Source organism: Euleptes europaea, chromosome 6 (genome assembly GCF_029931775.1).
Source record: "Euleptes europaea isolate rEulEur1 chromosome 6, rEulEur1.hap1, whole genome shotgun sequence".
In the NCBI taxonomy this organism is placed as follows: Eukaryota; Metazoa; Chordata; class Lepidosauria; order Squamata; family Sphaerodactylidae; genus Euleptes; species Euleptes europaea.
In genome coordinates, this window is record NC_079317.1 from 8,351,645 (window position 1) to 8,377,378 (window position 25,734).

At 47.2% G+C, this 25,734-nt stretch overlaps 1 protein-coding gene across 1 annotated transcript in view; it reads right to left on the reverse strand.

Annotated features, from left to right (window-relative positions):
* Nucleotides 1-925: 925 nt before the first annotated feature.
* Nucleotides 926-25,734, reverse strand: part of KTN1 (kinectin 1) — a 32,906-nt gene continuing 8,097 nt past the window's right edge. The window contains exons 6-14 of the mRNA XM_056851177.1: nt 25,438-25,528; nt 24,165-24,202; nt 22,184-22,274; nt 22,031-22,099; nt 17,202-17,239; nt 16,073-16,163; nt 11,618-11,704; nt 6,296-6,385; nt 926-982 (exon numbers count right to left, since the gene is read on the reverse strand). Coding sequence (XP_056707155.1) covers nt 926-982; nt 6,296-6,385; nt 11,618-11,704; nt 16,073-16,163; nt 17,202-17,239; nt 22,031-22,099; nt 22,184-22,274; nt 24,165-24,202; nt 25,438-25,528 — 652 coding nt within the window. The remainder of the gene's footprint in view (nt 983-6,295; nt 6,386-11,617; nt 11,705-16,072; nt 16,164-17,201; nt 17,240-22,030; nt 22,100-22,183; nt 22,275-24,164; nt 24,203-25,437; nt 25,529-25,734) is intronic.

Genomic DNA, 25,734 nt, shown 5'->3' on the forward strand with positions numbered 1-25,734 from the left:
CTTAGCCAGACAGATCAATTCTACATATAATCTCACATCCCCCGGAGGGGATGTGATTTAGTATCCCCCGCAATGTCCCCAGGTGAGGGTTGCGAGGTGCGGGATTCCAAGTCAGAGACCTGAGTAGCCGTCGCATCGGACTCAGAATGGACCATATCCTTTAATGTAGGCGGAGATCTTGGTTGGGAAAGTCTCTAGGGGGAGTCTTGCCTTGGCAACGCACAGTTCCGAGAAGGGTCTCGGCGCCGAGAGTCATTGCGGTGTCGCTGGCAATGCCGATGCCAAGGGTGATGGCGAGAGTCATCGCAGTGCCTATGTCAGAGGCAGCAAGGCGACCGAGTTTGACGACTGCAGGATCGTGTAGAGGACGAGCTGCTATGACGGGTCCCTATACGCTGCCTGGACCCAGAGTAAGAGGTCGACAAGTGACTAAATGGGTTAGTGAGAGCTTAGGCGCTGAGAACACAGGCGTCGAGAAACAGATCGGCTCCGAGTTGTGGAGCAACTGCCAAGGAATGACCGGCGTCGATGACCGGACGTGACAGGCGGAGGGGTCTTGACCGGTGTCGAGAAATTGTTTGGTGCCAAGAGGGTGAACAGCTCCGGCCGTAATGGAGACAGCCCCATGCCTAGACTCCGCGCCGACTTCGACATTTGGAAGAGGCTTGTCTGGAGTCGGAATAGCAACACCCTTATGCGGATGCAAAAGGAATTGAGTGCAGAGCTGTTGCTCATCCTGGGACCCACTCTGAACAGGAGCAGAGGGGCTAACCAGGGCATCCTGGGACCAGGGCCTCCTGGGACCCGCTCTGAACAGGCAGAGGGGTTAACCAGGGAATGATGAGAGGTATCCTCAAGCTCCGTAGACCTCGTCGTTCGGCGCCAAGAGACATCGATGACGACGGATGACAGATGCCGAGGTGAGTTAGATGCAGATCGGTACCGAGGCGGTGTCGGCGCGGCGCCGAGGCGATTCCACATTCTGAGTGACGGGGGCAAGAAAACTTGGTCGGTTTAGTGAGGGTTTTCACTGCTTAGAGGGCCGAAGGATTTGTCTCGCCCAGACGTACCTTCGATGTCTTGCCGAGTGTCCCGACAGGGAATTTTCTTCAAGGTGGAAGCTTTCGAGGTAACCTCGCCGAGGATTCATGTAAATGCGATCAGTCCGAGTCTTCAATGCCCTCTGAGTGATCTAGCACAGGTCTTACATGAGGAAGGCAGTTTTTTGTGACAATTGGACTTAGTTATTTCTGAAGAGAGGAGCCTTCATAGACTCCATAATGAAGAGAAGCTAAAGACACGTTCTCTCTCCGTGGCGGCAGAAAGAGAACTGGAGGGGAGAGCACTCCCTCCACCTGGGTCATGTGACCGTTGGGCGGGAAGGCTACATGCCCCGAGGGGAGGGGGAGCACTCTCACTTTCGATTTTGCTAGAAGCTGACAAATCTTATCCGTGGCTGGCCTGCGCCTGCGCAGTCCCAATCTGGGACTGCATAGAAGCCATGCAGATGAAGAGTTGGTTTTTATATGCCGACTTTCTCTACCACTTAAGGGAGACTCAAACTGGCTTACAACCACTTTCCCTTCCCCTCCCCTCAACAGACACCCTGTGAGGTAGGTGGGGCTGAGAGAGCCAAGGTCACCCGGCTGGCTTCATGTGGAGGAGCGGGGAAACAAAACCAGTTCACCAGATTAGCCTCTGCCGCTCATGTGGAGGAGGGGGGAATCAAACCCGGTTCTCCAGGTCAGAGTCCACCACTCCAAACCACTGCTCTTAACCACTACACCACGCTGGCTCTTTGGGGTCAGGAAGGAATTTTCCTCCAGGCCAGATTGGCCAGGGATCCTTGGAGGTTTTTTGCTTTCCTCTGGGTATAGAGCAGGGGTCACTGGGAGAGTGTGTGTGTGTGGGGGGGAAAGGTAGCTGTGAATTTCCTGCGTTGTGCAGGGGGTTGGACTAGATGACCCTTGACGTATCTTCCAGTTCTATGTTTCTATGAAAGTGTGTCCCTGGAAAACCAAGTCCCCTGGAGCTTGTTGTTATACGGCAGCTGCAACCTATACTTTGCAGAGTCTGTTGACAGAATGTAGAATTCTTAAAAGGAGAGGGCAAACAGACCAGGATTATCCAACAGGGAAACCAGACCAGAGCTTAAAAGGTTAGCTTATGTAGTCAAGTGGTGGGTGGCCACACCAAAGACACTTTGTTGGTGAGAACGAATCAAGCAGCGGAAGAGAACGGGGGGGGGAGGGGGGGCTTCCTTCCCAATTGGCAAACTGTTTCATCAGCTGTCAGAACTAAGCAATGGAAGGTCGCGAAGGAGAGCTCTGGACGGCCAGAAGCAAAGTGCATTTCTTTTGTGATGGCTTTGACTTGATAAGCTCTGGCAAGGGCAATCGGATCGCCTAGAGCCAAGGATGTTCTTCCAGTGCTTAGAGCTGAAACCAAGCAGGGAAGAAATGCCAAGGACAATCTCCGTATCTAAATTTGGGGGGGGGGATCCCTGCCCCAGGATGTGGTGATGGCTGCCAACTTGGAAGGCTTTAAGAGGGGAGTGGACATGTTCATGGAGGAGAGGGCTACCCATGGCTACTAGTCAAAATGGATGCTAGTCATGCTGCATGTCTGTTCTCTCCAGGATCAGAGGAGCATGCCTATTATCTTAGGTGGGCTAATTTTTTTGTTGGTGTGATGGCAATTCGCTCTTCCTTTTAATAAGTTATGTTATGTCCTTACTGTACTTGGATGAATGTTGGATATGCCAATAAAGGTATCTGAACTGAACTATTATCTTAGGTGCTTTGGAACACAGGCAGGATAATGCTGCTGCAGTCGTCTTGTTTGTGGGCTTCCTAGAGGCACCTGGTTGGCCACTGTGCAAACAGACTGCTGGACTTGATGGGCCGCATGGCCTTTCTTATGTTTCTTATGATACGGCTTTAAGAGGGGAGTCGACATGTTCATGGAGGAGAGGGCTATTCATGGCTACTAGTCAAAATGGGTGCTAGTCATGCTGCATGTCTGTTCTCTCCAGGATCAGAGGAGCATGCCTATTATCTTAGGTGGGCTAATTTTTTTGTTGGTGTGATGGCAATTCGCTCTTCCTTTTAATAAGTTATGTTATGTCCTTACTGTACTTGAATGAATGTTGGCTATGCCAATAAAGGTATCTGAACTGAACTATTATCTTAGGTGCTTTGGAACACAGGAAGGATAATGCTGCTGCAGTCGTCTTGTTTGTGGGCTTCCTAGAGGCTCCTGGTTGGCTACTGTGCAAACAGACTGCTGGACTTGATGGGCTGCATGGCCTTTCTTATGTTTCTTATGATACGGCTTTAAGAGGGGAGTCGACATGTTCATGGAGGAGAGGGCTATCCATGGCTACTAGTCAAAATAGCTACTAATCATGATGTATACCTATTCTGTCCAGGATCAGAGGAGCATGCCTATTATATTAGGTGCTGTGGAACACAGGCAGGATAATGGCACTGCAGTCGTCTTGCTCGTGGGCTTCCTAGAGGTACCTGGTTAGCCGCTGTGTGAACAGATTGCTGGACTTGAGGGGCCTAGGTCTGACCCAGCATGGCTTTTGTTGTTCTTATGATAATTTTTTCTTTGAATCTAGAAGGTATCCACAAATATTAGGAGCCAGATCCCTATTTCAGCCTTCATGGTTACCTAGGACTGTATTTTCAAACTACTGCTACCACCAACAACAAAAAAATCCTAGGCACCACAATGAAATTTCTAGGGGCCACGGCATTCTGGTGCCCGGGATTTGTTAAGCCCTGGTCTAAATGGAATTGAGATGTCCAGCTCATCCATGGACAAACCAGGTGAACACATGAACACTCATGAAGCTGCCTTCTACTGAATCAGACCCTTGATCCATCAAAGTCAGTATTGTCTACTCAGACCAGCAGCGGTTCTCCAAGGGCTCAGGTAGAGGTCTTTCACATCACCTCCTTGCCTAGTCCCTTTGACTGGAGATGCCGGGGATTGAACCTGGGACCTCCTGCATGCCAAGCAGATGCTCTACCTCTGAGCCAGAGCCCCTCCCCTAAAAAAGAGGGAACTCATTAGCTCTTGGGTCCCCAATCTGTAAAATGGGAGTGATGGTGAACACACGAAGCTGCGTTATACTGAAACAGACAATTGGTCTATGGAGGTCAGTATTGCCTACTCAGACTGGCAGCAACTCTCCAAGGTCTCAAGCAGAGGTCTTTCACATTACCTGCTGCATGGTCACTTTTACTGGAGATGCCAGGGATCGAACCTAGCAACTTCTGCATGCCGAGCAGATGCTCTAGCAGCGAGCCATGGCCGTTTCCCCATGGTGACCCCTCCGCTCCCCATGAGAGGGAGGGCAGGAAGAGTTGCGTCAGTGTTTGGCTCTCGTGGCCCTTTCTTATGTGCCCAGCATAATGCTGATCGCCACTTTGGGGTCGGGAAACAATTTTTCTCTAGGCCAGACAGGCCTAGAAAAAGAAGAAGAGTTGGTTTTTATATGCAGACTTTCTCTACCACTTAAGGGAGACTCAAACCGGCTTATAATCACCTTCCCTTCCCCTCCCCACAACAGACACCTTGTGAGGTGGGTGGGGCTGAGAGAATGTGTCTTGCCCAAGGTCACCCAGCTGGCTTCACGTGGAGGACTGGGGAAACAAATCCAGTTCACCAGATTAGCCTCCGCCACTCATGTGGAGTGGGGAATCAAACCCGGTTCTCCAGATCAGACTCCACCGCTCCAAACCACTGCTCTTAACCACCACACCACGCTGGCTCTCCTCTAGGATCCTGGAGGGATTTTTTTGCCATCTTCTGGGCATGGAGCAGGGGTCACTGGAGGTGTGGGTGGGATGTAGTTGTGAATTTCCTGCATTGTGCAGGGGGTTGGACTAGATTGCCCTGGAGGTCCCCTTCAACTCTATGATTCTAAGAGCCTGAAGCTGCTGGGTTCTAAAAGAGAATAGCACACGGCAGACCAACCAAGCAGGATCTCCCTGGAGGGTTTCCCCGACAAGTCTAAGTCTTCGAGCCGAGCCACCCACGCTCTTCAGCCATGCCTACAAAAGGATTAGCTTCACACAGCTTGCAGAAGCATCAGCAGAGGGATCTGACCACTAAGAGCCAGCACGGGTTTCTCAAGAATAAGTCATGTCAGACTAATCTTATCTCCTTTTTTGAGAAAGTTACTACTTTGCTGGATCAGGGGAATGCTGTAGACATAGTTTATCTAGATTTCAGTAAGGCTTTTGATAAGGTTCCACATAGTATTCTAGTTGACAAATTGGGAAAATGTAGGTTAGATCCTATTATTGTTAGGTGGATCTGCAACTGGTTGACAGATCGTACCCAAAGAGTGCTAGTTAATGGTTCCGGAGAGAAGTGACTAGTGGAGTTCCTCAGGGATCTGTGCTGGGCCCTGTGTTGTTCAACATCTTTATACATGATTTGGATGAAGGAATAGAGGGGATGCTTATAAAATTTGCAGATGTTACTAAATTGGGAGGGGTAGCAAATACAGTAGAAGACAGAGCCAAGATGCAGGATGATCTTAACAGGCTGGAGAAGTGGGCTAGAACTAATAAAACACACTTCAACAAAGACAAATGTAAAGTTCTGCATTTAGGTAGGAAAAATCAAATGCATAATTATAGGATGGGGGAGACTTGTCTGAGCAGTAGTGTGTGTGAAAAGGATCTTGGCGTCTCAGTAGACCAAACACTGAACATGAGTCAGCAGTGTGATGCAGTAGCTAAAAAGGCAAATGCAGACTTGGGCTGCATCAACAGAAGTACAGTGTCCAGATCACGCGAAGTGATGGTATCGCTTTACTCCACTCTGGTTAGACCTCAAGTTGAGTACTGTGTTCAGTTTTGGGCACTGCAATTTAAGAAGGATGTAGACAAGCTGGAACGTGTCCAGAGGAGGGCAACAAAGATGGTGAGGAGTCTGGAGACTAAGTCCTATGAAGAAAGGTTGAAGGAGCTGGGTATGTTTAGCCTGAAGAGGAGAAGACTGAGAGGGGATATGATAACCATGTTCAAGTACTTGAGGGGCTGTCATATTGAGGATGGTGCCGAGTTGTTTTCTGTTGCCCAAGAAGGTCGGACCAGAACCAACGGGTTGAAATTAAATCAAAAGAGTTTCTGTGAGAGGGAGGGCATCTTGGCCATCTTCTGGTCACTAGGTGTGGGGGGGAGGTAGTTGTGAATTTCCTGCATTGTGCAGGGGGTTGGACTTGATGACCCTAGTGGTCCCTGCCAACTATGATTCTAACTGCCCGTCTTACCAAAGTGGAAGAAAGAGACACGGCGGGAAACAGTTTCTGAAGGGCAGCTCGCGTCTCCTTTTCGGCCGTCTCCACAGACTGCTGCCTCTCCTGGATTGACACAGCGGGAAAGAAAAACAGGACCAATAAGTACGAAAACACCACTGGAAAAATAAGGTCTATCTTGCTGAAATACTTTCTCCCTGATTCGGTTCTAGCAAATTCTGAGCAACAAAACAGTTCTAACTGCTGCCCTTCTTGCATTCCTAATATAGAATTCCCTTCAGGGCACGGGCTTCATATCATTTTGGACTCTGGTTGCTTTTCCAGAAGCATCCATTAAAAAACAATCAATTTTTTACATGCCTTTCTGACCCTTTTATAGTTTCAGGTGAGTAGTCGTGTTGGTCTGCAGTAGAGGAGCATGATTCAAGTCCAGTGCCATCTTAAAGACCAGCAAGATTTCCAAGGTATATGCTTTTGAGACCTTTATCATCTATGTCGAAGGTACCTGACAAAGGCCCTGACAGCGATGGCCCAGGCTAGCCTGATCTCATCAAATCTCGGAAGCTAAGCAGGGTCGGCCCTGGTTAGTACTTGGATGGGAGACCACCAAGAAAGTCCAGGGTGGCTACACAGATGCAGGCAAGGGCAAACCACCTCGGAACATCTCCTGCCTTGAAAACTCTACGGGGTCGCCATAAATCAGCTGTGACTTGAAAGCACTTTTCACACACACATCTGTCAGCCTTATTGGCTAACGCTGTAGAAGCCTAAGAAGAAGAAGAGTTGGTTTTTATATGCTGACTTTCTCTACCACTTAAGGCATGTTTGAGGGGAAATTCAAGAAGATACCCAGGACAGAGAGACATTCCCCCTGCAAATCCGGTAATTTAGAAACCACTGAACATATTCTCCTGAACTGTAACTTTTACACTATACCCCGTTCTAAGTTTATTGAGCCCCTCATACTGAGAATGGAACCCGACAGGGAAAGAGAAAAGATAGAAAAGCTCCTACAGTGCGAGACTGTGAGAGTGCGACTGTGAGTGCATGTGAGGCGGTGTGAGATATTGTGACGGAGAGTGTGAGAGAGAGAGGGAGAGAAAATGTGAGGATGAGAGTGTGTGTGAGTATTTGTGAGACAGAGTGTGACTGAGTGTCTGTATGAGACTGAGAGTGTGACTGTGAGTGCGTGTGTGTGAGGTGGTGTGAGGTATTGTGACGGAGAGTGTGTGTGACAGACTATGAGACAGTGTGACTGTGAGAGTGTGTGTGTGACAGAGAGAGAAAATGTGTGAGGCTGAGAGTGTGTGTGTGACTGTGTGTGTGTGTTTGTGAGAGAAAGAGAGTGACTGAGTGTGTGAGAGACTGTGAGTGCGTGTGTGCAAGATGGTGTGAGATACTGTGACTGAGAATATGTGTGTGTGAGAGAGAGACTGTGTGGAAGAGGGTGGAGGGGGAGGGTGGGAGAGTGTGTACACACACCAACCATTATCCCCAGTGGTTTCTGCTGGGTCCTACATAGGGAATGGCAAGGGAACCACCATTCTAACCCTCCTGTGATGGAACATCTGCCTGCACCAACGGTCACACGCTGGACTGGGAACACAGCACATGGACAATTCAGACAACGGTCACCACTTAAAGGACCCGTTCAGCTCTGAATGCAAGGACCGAGAGGATGAATTCTCCCCCTGAAAATGAACAGAACTTATAAGAATCTGACTGGATTGTGCCCTGGATGCCTCAGGGTAGGCAAGCTTTTTTTAAAAAAGGTAAAGGTAGCCCCTTGTGCAAGCACCAGGTTATTCCCGACCCATGGGGTGACGTCACATCCCGACATTTCCTAGGCAGACTTTTTTTGTTTACGGGGTGGTTTGCCAGTGCCTTCCCCAGTAATCTTCCCTTTACCCCCAGCGAGCTGGGTACTCATTTTACCGACTTCGAAAGGATGGAAGGCTGAGTCAACCTTGAGCCGGCTACCTGAAACAGACTTCCGGCGAGATCGAACTCCGGTCATGAGCAGAGCTTGGGACTGCAGTACTGCAGCATTACCACTCTGCGCCACGGGGCAAGCTTATCTCACTGCAAAGTACCCCTCTGGCCATTTATTACCTTAGCTGAGGTCTCTATGTCGTTATGATTTATTTAGAGAAAGTCCAGGGTACCTGAAGCCTATTCTGTCTTCAGCATACCCAAGTGGAAGGCGAGCACCTTTGCAGGGACTCCCCCAAGGACCCTTTCCTTTGGGGAGGGGCTGTGGCCCAGTGGTAGAGCATCTGCTTGGCATGCAGCAGGTCCCAGGTTCAATCCCCGGCATCTCCAGTTGAAGGGGCTAGGCAGGTAGGGGATGTGAAAGACCCCTGCCTGAGACCCTGGAGAGACGCTGTCGGTCCGAGTAGACAATACTGACTTTGAGGGAGGAAGGGTCTGATTCAGGATAAGGCAGCTTCATGTGTGTTCATGTGTGTTCCTGAAGCATCCCCCCCCCCTTTGCTGGTTTTCTGACATCTCATCTGCTCATGTTAAACTCTCCCCAGATTCAGAGGAGAAAGCACTTCCCACGAGCCAAGTGGTATCCCTCGCAACCAGGGGAGCTGAGGGCATAGGATCTCTTCCTCAAATCTCTGAGTCTCCCGGGTAAATTGGGGCAGACATTTGAGAAGCTGATCCCCCCTGCCCTTTCAGAAAGCCTAGTTCCCATCCCTGAAGATGTAAAGAGAAACAGCCTTTGTTCTATGACACGCAGGAGGAAATGAGAGCCAACTGTTAGAGCCAGGGAGTGATCTACTGTTCGTCACGGGCAACGCAGCGAAGGCTGCTCAGGGTTTTCTGGTGAGATTAGGTGGCAGCCAGCCAGTGTGATAGTGCTATTATGTTCTAATTGAGTGCCAGCTACTATTTTAACACTGTAGTGTAAAATTGTTGCATCTTGTTTTGATGATATTGGATGTTTATTGGTTTTAAATGTATATGTATGATGGTTTTATGGGGAGGGGCCATGGCTCAGTGGTAGAGCCTCTGCTTGGCATGCAGACGGTCCCAGGTTCAATCCCCAGCATCTCCAGTTCAAGGGAGCAGGCAAGTAGGTGTTGGGAAAGACCTCTGCCTGAGACCCTGGAGAGCCACTGCTGGTCTGAGTAGACAGTACTGACTTTGATGAACCAAGGGTCTGATTCAGTATAAGGCAGCTTCATGTGATTTGGGGAGGGGCCGTGGCTCAGTGGTAGAGCATCTGCTTGGCATGCAAAAGATCCCAGGTTCAATCCTCAGCATCTCCATTTAGAGGGACCAGGCAAGTAGGTGATGTGAAAGACCTCTGCCTGAGATCCTGGAGAGCCGCTGCCAGTTAAGAGTAAGTACTTGACTTAGATGGACCAAGGGTCTGATTCAGTAGAAGGCAGCTTCATGTGTTCATGTGTACGTGACTTTATTATTGTTGCCCGCCCTGAGCCTGGCCTTGGCTGGGGAGGGCAGGATAGAAATTTAAATAATAAATAAAATAGCCACTCCTACAGTCCCTTTTGTGGTTTCTGAAATGACACAGCAGAAGGCAAAGTAGGTGGGAATGGCCCTCTGCCATCTCTACACAGGATCCTACTTTCAGCAGTACACCTCACGGGTCAACCCTAGGGTTGCCAACCTCCAGCTGAAGCTTGAAGATCTCCCGAAATTGCAACTGATCTCCGGAAGACAGAGGTCAGTCCCCCTGGAGAAAATGGCTGCTTCGAAGGATGGACTCTATGGTCTCTCCCCTCCCGAAACCATCCCCTCCTCAGGCTCTATCCCCCAAATCTCCAGAAATTGCCCAACCTGGAGTTGGCAACCCTAGTCAACTTCCCCCCACCCCAACAAGATGACACGTTTTGAGGTCTACTACAGACGCACATTCCTGAGGTGCTAAACTTCTATTCCCCCCACACATTTGCTGGAACATGAAACTCTTTCAAAGTCATTGCAAGATTTTTTTAAAAGCATTGCCTGGTTTTGATAGAGCTGATCACAAAACTGGAATCAAAGGCTGAAGGAACTTAACAAGTGGTAGGGCAGAGAGATCTCCCTGCTGATGATATCCTGGGTGCTAATACCAAGACCTGAAACAGACGTTTGTTTAAACTTTTCTTGAAAATTCATAGGAAGGACGCTATTCCTCCCCCCACCCAATGTTTTTCCTCCCCTTCCAACACAGAGGTTATTCTCATGTGGACCTACTTCGCAGTATCTTAACTAATTCTTAATATAAAATTATTAAAAGTGCAAAATACTAAGTAGAGTTACGTCATTCTAAGCCTATTGACTTCAATGGACTTAGAAAGTTTATTTATTTCATTAAAACGTTTACATCCCACCTTTCCTCGTGGTTCAAGGTGGCTTACAAATTATAACTCCGCTTAGGATTGCACTGCGAGGTATTTGGGTTTCTTCCTGAAAAATGTAAGGTATTTTTTCTGGAAAAATGTCAGATATCATTTTTTCTTTTAAAAAGGATAACTTCTGCAAGGGAAAGGAATTGTTCATTAGGGTGAGAAAACATCACAGAGGGTTTACCAAGAGAAGAACCAGCTTACTGTGGGCAAGAGAAACATGTTTTATGAAAGAAACTTTTTTAAAGCAAGGGACATCTTCCTGCCCTTTAAACAAATGGTTTCTGGTGCTAGGGTATTTAAAAAGATTTCATACGTAAGTGCGTAGGACTCATTGAGAGTCAGTGTGTTGTAGTCTGGCAGGACGGTTGTGGGAGGGGACATGACATCCTCTTCACTGCTACATTACTTCCAGTTAAGAACCCGGAAGTGACTTAGGGTAGGCTATAGGAAATCGCCACAAACTCTATGGTAAAACCATTGTTTTTGGCAGTTTCTAGAACTACCCCATGGCACTTCTGAGTTTTCCCTGGAAGTGGCGTAGCAGCATAGAGGATGCCAACTTTTTTCTGTTTCTCCTGCTGCCTAAGGATTATTAATTCCTTGACTGGCAAGTTAATTTAGCAAACAAGGAAAGAAAGGTATGGGTGGTCAACAAGATAGTTTTAAAGATTCCTCCTCTGTAGAGAGAGATCACACAGGCCTGCAGCTCCAACAACGGTTCGAGCAAAACAATCAAAAACAGAAAAATCAGCATGCTCACAAATCAAACTACAAATAAAAGTAAAAAAATTGAGAAGACTAAGGTGACAGGCACAAGCGGAAATGAGAAAGAGAGAGGGCGTGCAATTCAGAAGAGAAGTATCTTTAAACTGCAGTAAAAGTTAAAACGCTTCCGCTTGATTTTTAAAAAAGGCGGCTGCAGAGTCGCTTCTAGCTCAATGCAATCATTTCCTAGCAGTTAAGTTATTACAACCTTGGCCGTCTTGGTCTCTCTGTCCTGCAGCAATTTTTCTGTCGAGGCCAATGCTTCCATGGCTTTCCAGTTTTTCTCCCGAAGGTCCTAATCGTTTTTAGAAAGAACGGGTTTCAGTTCAGCCAAGAATCAAAAACTTTGGTCTGCTTTCACTTTCAGAGAAGGTGAGCATTATTATTAGCAACACTGAAACAAAAAAAACACCCCGAGCAGGTGCCTGTTAAGGTAAGGCACAACAGCGAGAGAGAAGCGTGTTGTTTTGCGTGGGACATTTTCAAAAAGTGAAAAATAAAATAATTTGCTAATCGTTCCCTAAACACTTCCCCACATCTATATCTGGCTCTAGGGCTACAAAGGCGTTGGAACCAGAAACCCCACACTTTGACTGCACTTTTCAGGAAGAAAAAAGGAGACGTATTCAAAAGCCAACACCACATACAGTCACATACGCGCACCCTAAACCGGGAAGCAACACCCTTTGGAGTCCCATTTAAACTGGCTGCAGAAATCTAGAATCCACCGGAGCAGCGTTGGAAATGGCAAAGGGAGCAACTCACTGGGTGCTTGTGCTAGAGCAGGCCACCTAAAGCAGCTCGCCACCCCAGTTAAGACCACAGACTCTTTCCATCTGGTGCTGCAGTCCCTGGGGGCGGGGCCGTGGCTCAGTGGCAGAGCATCTGCTTGGCATGCAGAAGGTCCCAGGTTCAATCCCCAGCATCTCCAGCTAAAGGGACCAGGCAAGTAGGTGATGTGAAAGACCTCTAACTGAGACCCTGGAGAGCCATGGAGAGGAGCCGTGGCTCAGTGGTAGAGCATCTGCTTGGCATGCAGAAGGCCCCAGGTTCAATCCCTGGCATCTCCAGTTAAAGGGGCTAGGCGGGTAGGTGATGTGAAAGACCTCTGCCCGAGACCCTGGAGAGCAGCCGTGGCTCAGTGGTAGAGCGTCTGCTTGGCATGCAGAAGGTCCCAGGTTCAATCTCCGGCATCTCCAGTTGAAAGGACTAGGCAGGTAGGTTTGTGAAAGACCTATGCCAGAGACCCTGGAGAGTCGCTGCTGGTCTGAGTAGACAATACTGACTTTGATGGACCAGGGGTCTGATTCAGTACAAGACAGCTTCATGTGTTCATGTGGGAGCCGTAGGGTTGCCAACCTCCGGGAGGGGCCTGGAGAAGTAGGGGTGGCCACAGGCATAAACGGATTTAAAAGTTGATTAAGCAGATTCATGGTAAAGAGTTCTATCGGTGACTACTAGCCCTGGTTGCTAAACAGAACCTGCACATTCAGAGGCAATAAACCTCTGAAAACCAGTGCCAGGAGGCAGCATGGGTGGGGGAGCAGGCCTTGGCCTCTATGCCCTGGGGTTGGCCCTCCAGAGGAACTGGTTGGCCGCTGTCTGAGACGGGATGCTGGACTAGATGGACCACTGGTTTGATCCTGCAGGGCTCTATTGTTCTTATGCTCTTATCAGGAGAAGGCCTCAGCCTCTATGCCCTGTTGTTGGCCCCTCCAGAGAAACTGGTTGACCACTGGTGTGAGAACAGGATGCTGGACTAGATGGACCCGTCGGTCTGATCCAGCAGTGTTTTTCTTACGTTCTTACAGAGATCTCCCAGAATTACCACTGATCTCCAGACAGCAGAGATCAGTTCCCCTGGAGAAAATGGCAGCATTTGGAGCATGGACTCTATGGCAATATACCTAGCTGAGGTATAATAATAAAATGTACGTGTAGCGTGTGTGTGCGCACGTGGGTGCGTGTTATGTGCCATCGAGAACTCTTTGACTAAGGGCAACCCTATGAATTAACAGCCACCAACCTGTCTGATCCTTGACAACTTTGTTCAGATATTGCAAAATGAGGGCCGTGGCTTCCTCGACTGAATCAATTCATCTCATGTTGGGGCGCCCTCTTTTCCTCCTGCATTCAACTTTTCCTAGCATTATTTTTCCCCCCAGCAAGCCTTATATTCACATGCACAGCATGTGTGTGTGTGTGTGTGTGTGTGTTAAGTGCTATCAAGTCGCTTCCGACTCCTGCCGACCCTATGAATCAATGTCCTCCAAAACCTCCTATCTTTGACAGCCTTGCTCAGGCCTTGCAAAATGAGGGCTGTGGCTTCCTTTATTGAGTCCATCCATCTCTTGTTAGGTCTTCCTCTTTTCCTTCTGCCTTCCACTTTTCCTAGCATGATTGTCTTTTCCAGTGACATGCATAGCATGTAGCAAGTTCAAAATGCTTTCATGCCTGTCATCTCACGGTTGCAAATTCTAGTGGGGAAAGCCATGCTAGTCTGCTATAGCAAACACAAAATGGAACTTTGAGCACCTTAAAGACTAGCAGATTGAATGTAGCACCAGCTTCTGTGGGCTTGTGAAGAGGGGTGTAGCCCATGACCGCTCATGCTACAGTAAATGTGTGTCTTTACAGTGCCTCAAACTCCTTTTTAGACCTCATCTCAATAACCAATACAATCTTCTTGTACCACAGTTTTCTAACACTTAGAGCGGTTCCTCAGTGGAACAGGCTTCCTCGGGAGGTGGTGAGCTCTCCTTCCCTGGAGGTTTTTAAGCAGAGGCAAGATGGCCATCTGTCATCAAGGCTGATTCTATGACCTCAGGCAGATCATGAGCGGGAGGGCACCTTGGCCATCTTCTGGGCATGGAGTAGGGGTCACTGGGGGTGTGTGGGGGGGGAGGTAGTTGTGAATTTCCTGCACTGTGCAGGGGGTTGGACTAGATGACCCTGGTGTTCCCTTCCGACTATATGATTCTATGATTCAATGCATTTTGAAACTGGATTTTACTGTGAGAAGTGGCAAAATCCACTTGCAAACGATCATTAAAGTGTACTGAAAGTGGATTGAAAGTGTATTATTTGGCATGTTAGAAAGTGCCCAGTGTCTCCTTGAGAGGCAACCACACAAAATTAACAGAGGTGCTTGCTGACACAAAGGCAGAAGTGCTATCTGCAAAACAAAACAAGCCTCCCACCCCCGCAGCTTGCAATTCTTAAGCACAGTTCCCAGAAGTTCCTCCGTACAGGAAACAACCGAAGGGGTAGAGGGCTGGAGAGAAACGAAAGCGAGAACAAAGAACAGCTTCAGCTATGCAGAGGCGGCTCACAGCTTTGTTTTGGAAACCACATTCCCCTTCTCACTTCAAATGGAGTTGACGGTCCCCTAACCAATTCGACCTACACTTTTTAACTCCGTATGCCTAGCCCAACTGGAGGAATTTTATGGTTTGCGGGCCCTACAGGTATGAAAGGATAACGCAGCTCCCTAAAAAGTTTTTTTGGGGGTGGACAGGCACCCATCGTTTTGATTTTGTGCATCTATTCCCCCTCACCCCCCCAATAAAGCAACGCTTTAGTGAACTTGCCCAAAATGCTATCAGTTTGTGCAATCGGAAAGTGATGCAACACACATGTTGAGAAAAAGGCAGGCGCCACGCATCTTTGCAAAAGGGAAGTAAGCTGACCACAAGCAACCCCTTGAGAATGGGGTGTTTGATTGCCCCAAATGTTCCGGCCCAAGGAGTTAAAAGAAAAAAAGGATGCAAGACAAAGAATCTCTGGAGCGGGTGAAATGGAAATGCATGAAAATCATGCGCGAGGCAACAAAAGCCGGCTTCCACGGACTGAGCCGTGACTTCCTATGGTCCTGGCAGCGTTGCCACTAGAACAGACATCCCATAAATACATGCGCTACGCACAAACGGTTCAGTTCTCTCCTTCTAGGATTATCTCCTAACCAGAGCGGAGCCCTACTATTGGGTAGGAGAAGAGATGCCAGATTCATTCCCTGGGCATTTTCAGCTCAAGGATCCTGGGGAGGTGGGTGATGAGACTTAAGACCCCCTGGAGAGCCACTGAACCAATCAGAGGCAGCATAGAAGGACTTTGGGGCGGGGCTGTGGCTCAGCGGTAGAGCATCTGCTTGGCATGCAGAAGGCCCCAGGTTCCGTCCCCAGCATCTCCAGTTGAAGGGACTAGGCATGTAGGTGATGTGAAAGACCCCTGCCTGAGACCCTGGAGAGCTGCTGCCAGTCTGAGTAGGCAACACTGACCTTTATGGACCAGTGGTTTGATTCAGTATATGGCAGCTTCATGTGTGTTTATGTGTGTACGCTTTTAAGGGACTGGCTGTGGCTCAGTGGTGGAGCATCTGCCTGGCATTGCAGAAGGTCCCAGGTTCAATCCCCGACATCTCCACTTGAAAGGACCAGGCAACAGGTGATGAAAAGACCTCTGCCTAAGACCCTGGAGAGCCCCTGCCAGTCTGAGTAGACAATACTGAGCTCGATGGATCAAGGGCCTGATAAGGCAACTTCATGTCTGTTCATGTGACCAGGGGCTTCCTGTTCCGCAGCCTCTAGAAGCTGAGCTGCTTCTGAGCCACCATCTATAGCAAACAGAGCTCTTCCCTCCCCAATATATTTTGGAAGTGACTTACATTGTTTTTTTGCCTCTGCTGCTCCACGGCCTGCTTCATGATGCCCAACTCCTTCTCTAGGCCAGCGATCTCTCGCTCTTTCCCTGAAATGCTGAAGAAGTGACAAAGTCACAAGTCGCCAGGTGCTGAAAATCCCTCTGCTCTTCCAGCTTTGCCACAGAAAAGGCGGCAGAGACTCCAGAGTTACACGGCCCTCCATCACCGCCCGTTTGTTTTCTTTCCCAGGAAAGTGCTTGCGTTCCTCTCAAAGCCGCGAGGACAAAGAGGCTTCTTTAAGAGCTCTGTTTCAAATTTCTGCTCGTTTTCCGATTTCTGCGACCCAAATTCCGCCATCCAACCTCTAGCGAACTGTTTTACGGGATGTCCAACGCTACTGAGTGCATTTGGCTTTCGTGATGTAATCCACCAAGGCGGACTATCTATACATCTAATTCCAAATTGTACCCCCTGCTTAAACCCACAGATAGAACATACTACAAGGAGGCCAGATTAAAATATCTCCAGCCAGCATTAATTGGGCTTCTTCGTGAATCTGATGTGGCTGAACTGGAATACATGCTGTCTGATAGAAACCATTGGGTATCCAGGCAAGTAGCCAAATTCTGTCTAGGGATATGCAAGACAGGGGGAAATGATATTAAAGTTGACGCAGAGTTTTAAACCCATTTGACTAGCTCAAATGTTCATGCAGCTATTTTTGTTGTTGTATTGAACTATTGTTGTTTTAATGATGTTTTAACTTTGTAATACTGGTCAAGGACCGCAATAAATTATAATGAATGAACCCACAGATAGGGGGTACACTTCTCCCCCAAAAGGTTTTTCGGCAGACTGATTCAATATAAGGCAGCATCATGTGTTCAAGAGGCAAGATTCATTCCGGCTGCATCATTAATCTGAAAGATGTTATTTCCGTTGGCTTTCACTGCCCTGGGACTTGGGTCCAGGATGCAGCTGAATGGCTAATGTAAGGCTAACCACTGGGGAAGGGATCATTAATGTTACAGCTCCCCCTGCAATGATGTTTTTCCTGCTCAAATCACACTTTACGTGCGGCACAACTATTCTTACCAACAAATGCTCTGTGCAAAGGACAGACCAAGATTTTAGTCAGGCTGCCGATACTTACAGCTGCAGAAGCTGTTCGTTCTTGCTTGCCAGAGATTCCTGAAAGAGAGCATCACACAGAAATGGGAAGGAGACCCGCAAACGACTTCCTGATATTGTAACAGTTAAGTAGGCATCGGTTTTCTGCTTCGTACTGTGCCGTGTGAAGGAGACACACTGTGCTTTGTGATCTGGTGCGGCGTTGTGGTTACGAGCCTGGCTTACGAGCTGGAAACGGCTGGTTCAAATTCTCGGCCAATAAAGACCGAGTAGACAATGCTGACTTTGATGGACCAAGGGTCTGATTCAGGATAAGGTAGCTGCAGTGTTCACAAGGTGCCCAGAACCCTGGTCCTTGTAGGGAGGGGCCGGGGCTCAGGGGCAGAGCCTCTGCTTGGCATGCAGAAGGTCCCAGATTCAATCCCCGACATCTCCAGTTAAAGGGACCAGGCAAAGAGGTGATGTGAAAGACCCCTGCCTGAGACCCCGGGGAGCTGCTACCAGTCTGAATTGACAAGGCTGACCGTGATGGACCCATGGTCCGATTCAGTATAAGGCAGCATCACGTGTTCGTGTGTCTGCGGGAATCTTGCTTGCTTCGCGGAAGACCAAATTTTATTTCACGGGCCAATTCACACCACGAGACATGTTTGGATAACCTTTCCACGCAAGAGGTTACAAGGGGGGGCACCCAAGATGAGAAGAACAACTGTCTGCCCAGCAATGACTCTCCTACCCCCACCCCAAAAATCCATCTGTATAGGAAGGGCCCCAAGGGGCAGCTAAGTGCCCAGATTTGACATTTCAAGCAGGGAACCCAACTTAACTGAAGACTCCTTTTTACTCTCATTTGGGGATCTCTCTGCCCAGGAACAACAAGACATAATTGAGAGATTGGAATGTACAAAAAACCGTTTATTGACACTAAAAATGAAAAAGTCTGTTAGTCCTTCTACTACATCGGAACCTCATTTCACCCAGGAAACAGATTTGACAGACATTGATGACCCTTATACTGCTTCTCTGCAAAAACTGACAAATATATCTCCATCTTCCCCATTGGATGCAATTGAGCCTACTATCGTCTTGGAATCGTTAGGAATGCCCATTGGTACTCTAATCCCTCCTCAATCAAATGGCTGTATTTTTAATGACCCTCTGAAAAAGCTTGATCTGATAGAAGAAAAGGATTGACTATCTCCAGACTGTAATAACAGAGCTTTTAATTTCTTATCATGGAATATTGCTGGGTGGAATAACAAAAGACAGGATACTGATTTTATTAATTTTCTTAAAGGGTTTGATGGTATATTCCTACAGGAAACTTGGGAAGCTACTGACTTGAGTATAAATGGTTTCCAAACTTTTCTCCTCCCAGCCTATAAAGTGTCCTCAATGGGTCGCCCAAAATGCGGCCTAGCCAGTTTGATCAGGAACAATAGCTTCTTTAAGCAAACCTTTTTGGGAAATTGTGATTGTTTTGCTCAAGCAATATTACTCTCCTCTCCTACTCTGAGCCTTATTATGATTAATACCTATCTGCCACCCTCTAATAATATTAAGGACTTGGACACTATGTGGTCCAACCTCTCTAAATTTACTTTTAAAATAGCTCAAAATCATCCGTTGGCTCAAATTGTTTTATTGGGAGATTTAAATGCTCGAATTGGGTCAAACCAGCAGGAATGGTCCTCCTCTATGGGTTTTGATGGGGAAGACTTGTTACCTCCCCAATTAAGTTTGCCTCATTACTCTACTGATAAAACTTATAATAAGGCTGGAGTTAGACTGATAGAGTTCTGTGTGACTCATAGCTTAATAACCCTAAATGGACTACCACAATTCCCTTCATCAACAAACTCCACCTTTATATCGACAAGAGGCTGTAGTGTGACTGATTATAGTTTATGCTCTTTGAACTTGTTGCCTCTTGTCAAGTCAGTGAATATTGAAACCCGTACTGAAAGTGATCATCTCCCCCTTTCATTTCTATTAAACTTGCCAATAAAGACCTTCAATTTTTTAAATCCCTCCCCTGGTGAGAATAAGGTTCTAATCCTGACAAGGATTAAATGGTCAGAATCTACAGAAATTGAATTGTTCAATATCCTCCAATCTGACTTATTGTCCAAATTAAAGATGTCCATAATTGGCTCTTCCTCTCATGAGGAGGTGCTAATAGCCTTTTCTTAAGTTATAGAGCAATGTAGCTCTATAGCCAAACCGATACGTAAAACTACTTTTGAAACATCGACCTGGTTTGATCATGAATGTTTAACTCAAAAAAGGAATTTGCGATTGGTTTTTGGGAAATCTAGGAAAGGAGGCCAAACAATCGATATGGAGCAATATTTATCGTCAAAAAAGCTTATCAGGAATTAGTGGTTAATAAAAAGAAAGCCTATTATCAAAAAAGATGGGACCAGCTCTTTTTATCTCTGAAATCAAGTGACAGTAAAATCTTTTGGAGAACAATTTCTTGTCTATTAAACAACAAACCCTCTCCTGACTCAGGTATTATGCCTCAAGTATGGGTTGATTATTTTTCTAACGTCTTTGGCCATGCTGTGGTCCCTCCATCTGATAATGAGGAAATTATTCCCGCAAATATCCCTCCATGGCATGCAGTAAGTAGGGAAGAAATTATGACCCTAATTTCCAAACTAAAAAGCGGTCGAGCACCAGGTCCCGATGGGCTCCCTGTCGAACTTTTTAAGAAATATGCTGACTGGTGGGCTCCACTACTAGCCAGTCTTTTTACATCAATTGATCATTATGGTATCCTTCCTGATTCATGGCTGAACTCAATATTAATGCTAATCTATAAAAAGGGAGACCCCAATCTACCGGGAAATTATCGTCCTATTAGCTTGCTATCAGTACTGGGCAAGTTATATGCTAGACACCTTGAGACCCGCCTTTCGGAGTGGTCTCAAGCTAAATCCATTATTGGCCCAGAGCAAATAGGATTCACTAAGAAAAATCATCTTTAGATTACTGTATCGTTTTATCCTTTCTTGTGGAAAAATACATGAAGATAGGTGGGGGGAAATTGTTTGCAGCTTTCATAGACCTAAAAAGTGCTTTTGACTCTATTCCTAGAGAGAAACTGTGGGACAAATTGTCAAATCTAGGAATTGACCCCAGGCTGCTAATACTTTTAAAGAAATTACACTTAAATACCACCTGCCAAGTTAAATACTCACCTAATGGTGGACTGACTAAGAAAATCTTAATTCAAAGAGGCGTTAAACAAGGGTGTGTTTTAGCTCCCCTACTTTTTAATATTTTTCTTTCTGATCTAGCGCAGTCATTGGGTTCAGTTAATGGTCATCCACCTAAATTAGGGTCCCAGTCTTTACCTCTACTTCTTTATGCGGACGACACCGTCATTCTTTCTTTCACTAAAGTAGGCCTCCAATGATATCTAGATGCTTTTAATAATTATTGCCATTTTAATTTACTTTCTATTAACTCCTCCAAATCAAAAGTAGTGGTATTTTCCAAAAAATGGTCCTCATACAAATGGCACATTGGGTTCAATTGAACAAGTTAAAAGCTATAAGTATTTGGGAATTACTTATAACTATAATCTCAATTGGTCTATACATCGACAAAATACTATTAAAGCCACCAAGATTTCCTGAAATCAACTCAAGCAGTTTTTCTACGCGAAGGGGAATCAGTGTGTTCCTGCAGTGATAAAAATCCTGAATTTGAAAATATTCCCCCAACTTCTGTTTGGAGTTCCCTTATGGCTTGGAACTCTTAATCAAGAAGTGGAGAACATCCAAGTCATATTTCTTAGACAAATATTGGGGATACCTAAATGTGTCTCATATTTCACAATTTGTTATGAAACTGGGCAAAACTTGATTGCCACCAAAGCCTGGATTCAAACAATAAGATATTGGCTCAAATTATATTTTCAAACTGAGCCAGGTTCCCTTTTATATTTCTTGAAAAGTGAACTTCATTATTTCTCATGGGACATATTGATTAGATCTAGACTCTGTCAAATTGGAATTGATTTAGATAATCTTGCTCTGGCCAATGAATCTTACATCTTTAAAAGAATCAAGCAACGTCTCCTTGATGTAGAATTGCAGAATTTTAACCCAGCTCTTCCCCACATCTGCTCTCCGGCGGCCCTAGGCCTTAATAATGGATCGGGTAAAATGGCTAGGTATCTAGATAACCTAGAGATACCTTCTCAACGCCGCGCTTTTCTATTAGCTAGGGTTAATGCATTCCCATCTAGGATGCTCTTAGGCCGATACCTCCAAATCCCTAGACATGAACGCCTATGCACATGCGGTTTAAACTTGTTAGATACAATTGACCACATCCTTTTAGATTGCCCCTTCTATGTGACTCAGTGGGATAAACTGCTATCTACTTTGCTCCAATACAAGACATACAGGAGTAATGAAGTGAAATGCAAATTTCTTTTGAGTGACCATGATCCCAAAATTACTGCTACCGTGGCTGAATTTCTTACAGGAGTTCTTAAAGAACAAGAAAAGTTTTATTAACCCGACTGTAACTTATATGTATTGCCCTTTGGAGGTATTTTGTTGTTGTTTTTTCTATCTCTGTCTTTGGTATGCCAATAAAGGTTAATGAAATGAAATGAAATGAAAAGCAGGGAACCCACCAGCTAGGGTTGCCAACCTCCAGGTACTAGCTGGAGATCTCCCGCTATTACTATGGATCTCCTCCGCTTTTTTTTGTTCAGTGACCACTGGTTTAAACCATGATTGCATCAGCATGGCCCCATCAAGGCAACACACCCATATTCGGGTACCCCACCAGTCAGCCGGTGTGTGTGTGTGTGTGTGGGAAGAATACCTGTTCTCCATTCTCTTGCTTCATTTCCTGAATCTGTGCTCTTAACAACCGATTCTCCTCCTGTATGGTCTACAAGGAAGGATGATATGTTAGACACGGCTGCCCAGTTCGTAACGCTGGGCTCCCCCCACCCCCGCAGCCACCGTAATTCACCTGCAACTCTTTCTGCCGCTGAGCCGTTTCCTTCCCCCTCTCGTCCAACAAGGCCTCCATTTTGTGTATTTCCCCTTGCTTCCCTTTCAACCTGAGAACAAAGTTTGGGAGTTATTCGCACACGTTATTTCACCGGGGATGGGTCAGACCCATGGTTTACGACACATGGAGCCTCGATTTCCTCGCACAGCTGGTCTGCAGAAGATACAAACTGTGTGCTTAGTATACGCAACAGCTGATTTAAACAGCGACTGAGGGGAAAAAGCCCCCTCCAGCGGGCAGTAGTGTTCTCTGGTTTCGTAGTTCTGGATTTGTTAACGATTGCGGTATGCAGTGCTTATATACAGTTGTTCCACATTTCAAAGACGGAATTCCTTTTGCTAGGACGAAAATGCATGGGAGGTTTTGCCTTGGATTTGCCACTCTCCCGATGCACATTTTCCCCATCTGAATTCTCAAAACTCTGCATGGGGGCTTATTGTTTTGAGAATTTGGCTGGGGAAAATGTGCATTTAAAGAGGGGCAAATCCTAGGCAAAACCTCCCATGCGTTTTTGCCCATAGTGAGCAAGGAGCCAGGGCTCGATTGTGCAAACCTCTTGCTAGGATGGGATTTCCCAGGCTGCCCTTTCTATCAGAATTGGTAACGTCTTACGTGCAAAGGAATGAGACGACGACCCTGCAGGGGGCGGGCAAGAGGGAAGCTAGATAGGACAGTGAAGTTAGGGATCTTTCCGTCCTTCTTGCCTGCCCTCAGACTGATATTCTCAGGGTCAATCACCTCCTTCTTCTCGGAAATGCTTCTCTCTCTGCTCTTAGCTAGTTAGGCAGCGAGAGGCTCTCTCTATCTCTACGCTTCCCTATCTATTATGTGGTTCATTCATAAACATTTACTTTTACGCTTAATCAGAGAGTGTGGAATTTTGCTTTGTGACCTGCACTCTGCAAACGCCCTCTTTTTTGACTGAAGCCAAACAAGTGGCAAAGGAATAGGAGTTTTACATCTGGGCAACAAAAATCATAAGAATGTATACTAGATGGGGGATACACTTCTGGGAAGCATTGTGGGTGAACAAGATCTTGGGAAATGGGTGGACAGTAAGCTATATATGAGTAGCCTGTGTGATGCAGCAGCAAAAAAAGGCTAAGGCAGTCTTGGGGTGTATCAACAGAGGCATAACATCTAAATTGCATGTCATAGTACACTGTATTGGTCAGGCTGCATCTGGAATACTGTGTGCAGATCTGGAGGCCTCACTTCAAAAAGGATGCGGACAGAATCGAGCGGGTGCAGAGGAGAGTGACGAGGATGATCAGGGGCCCGGAGACCAAGCCCTACGAGGAAAGGCTGAGGGAGTTGGGAATGTTTAGTCTGGAGAAGAGGAGGTTGAGGGGGGACAGGATTGCTCTCTTGAAGTAATTAAAAGGCTGCCTTTTAGAGGGGGCAGGGAGCTGTTCCTGTTGGCAGCAGAGGATAGGACTCGCAATAATGGGCTTAAATTATAGGCGGAAAGGTACCGGCTGGATGGAATCAGCTGCCAAGGGAGGTGGCGACCGTCCCCTCACTGGCAGTCTTCAAGCAGCGGCTGGACGAACACTTGTCAGGGATGCTCTAGGGCTGATCCTGCATTGAGCAGGGGGTTGGACTAGACGGCCTATATGGCCCCTTCCAACTCTATGATTCTGTGCTTAATTAGCTTTAAACCATGGATTTGGATACTAGTTTGTCAGACCCTACTTTTCCATCGTTGGCCTGGAATGCCTTTAGGCTACCTGTAGTTTGTTTTAATTACATGATGATTTTGCGTGACGGCTGAAATGAGCCACTGGGGGCCAGGCTCTTTCCAGCATCCGTTTCCGCTGGTGCAGGCAGCTACTCTAGCCAACAAGCACCAACAAAATGACCTCTTGTTCCACCCCGCTCCACACACAGCCCAAGAGAACCAACCCCAGCGTGAAGGCGGAAGGCTTGGCTTACTTACAGAGTTTCCAAGTCCTTATTGGCTGACGCTGTAGAAGCCTAAGAAGAAGAAGAAGAAGAGTTGATTTTTATATGCCAGCTTCCTCTACCACTTAAGGGAGAATCAAACCGACTTGCAATCGCCTTCCCTTCCCCTCCCCACAACAGACACCCTGTGAAGTAGGTGGGGCTGAGAGAGTGTGACTAGCCCAAGGTCACCCAGCTGGCTTTGTGTGGAGGAGTAGGGAAACAAATCCAGTTCACCGGATTAGAGTCTGCCGCTCATGTGGAGGAGTGGGGGATCAAACCCAGTTCTCCAGATTAGGGTCCATCACTCCAAACCACTGCTCTGAACTACTACACCACGCCAAGGCATGAAGCAAGGACTCCCCAAGCTCACGTCAACAGCTCCCTCAGGCCATACCCATTTGTCCCTTTCTGGGGGGGAGGGGCAGATGGCTGGCCACAGTGCAGAGCAGGAGGTAGGACTAGATGGGCCGTCAGTCTGATGCAACAGTGCTGCTCTTAAGTCAACCCCATATGTGATCCCCGCACCGTGATGGCTGTTTGACGCCCAAAGCAGACGGGAATAGGGTGCTCTGCTGGCAGTTCACGCGTCTGCTTTGGCCCTTGGACAGGCTGAAGCGTTTCCCTCACAGAACTCTGTGAAGAATTCTTGAAAGGCGCAGCAGAGTCAGCCAGTGAAGCCCACCTTCCTTGGCCTGCTGACCCTTTGGCCAAACAAAAAGCCAAACAAAAAGCAGGAGGAGGAGAAGAAGAAGAGCTGGTTTTTACATGCCGACTTTCTCAACCACTTAAGGAAGAATCAAACCGGCTTACAATCGCCTTCCCTTCCCCTCCCCACAACAGACACCCTGTGAGGTAGTTGGGGCTGAGAGAGTTCAGAGAGAGCTGTGACTAGCCCAAGGTCACCCAGCTGGCTTCATGTGGAGGAGTGGGGAAACAAATCCAGTTCACCAGATTAGCGTCCGCCGCTCATGTGGCGGAAAGGGGAATCAAACCCGGTTCTCCAGATCAGAGTCTACCACTCCAAACCACTGCTCTTAACCACTACACCAAGGTCACCCAGCAGGATTCATGTGGAGGAGTGGGAAACCAACCCGGTTCTCCAGATTAGCCTCTGCCACTCGTGGAGGAGTGGGGAATCAAACCTGGTTCACCAGATTAGAGTCCGCCGCTCTTAACCACAAGACCACGCTGGCTCGTGCCAAACATGAGCTCAGACGTTCTGCCCCTCCCCTTCTGACCCCGAAGGGCTTCTCCACTGGACTTACCTGAAACTGCTCTGCCATCTTTGCAATCTCTCTCTCCTTCTCTTTCAGTAACAGCTCCATATTTCTCACCTGCTCCTCTTTCCCTTTCAACCTGCGACAGGAGTCATAAATGAGGGGAAGCGCGGGGGAGAAGGAGGCTTATTGGTCTAGAAAATAATTCTTCTGGGAAACGGAGTCTGGGACATCCTCAATGCTCCAATCCAGACTTTTCAACCTTTTTACCCTTGGGGAACTCTTGAACTAATATTCATGTCTCAGGGAACCCCTACACAAGATCACATATGATTAGCCCATTCA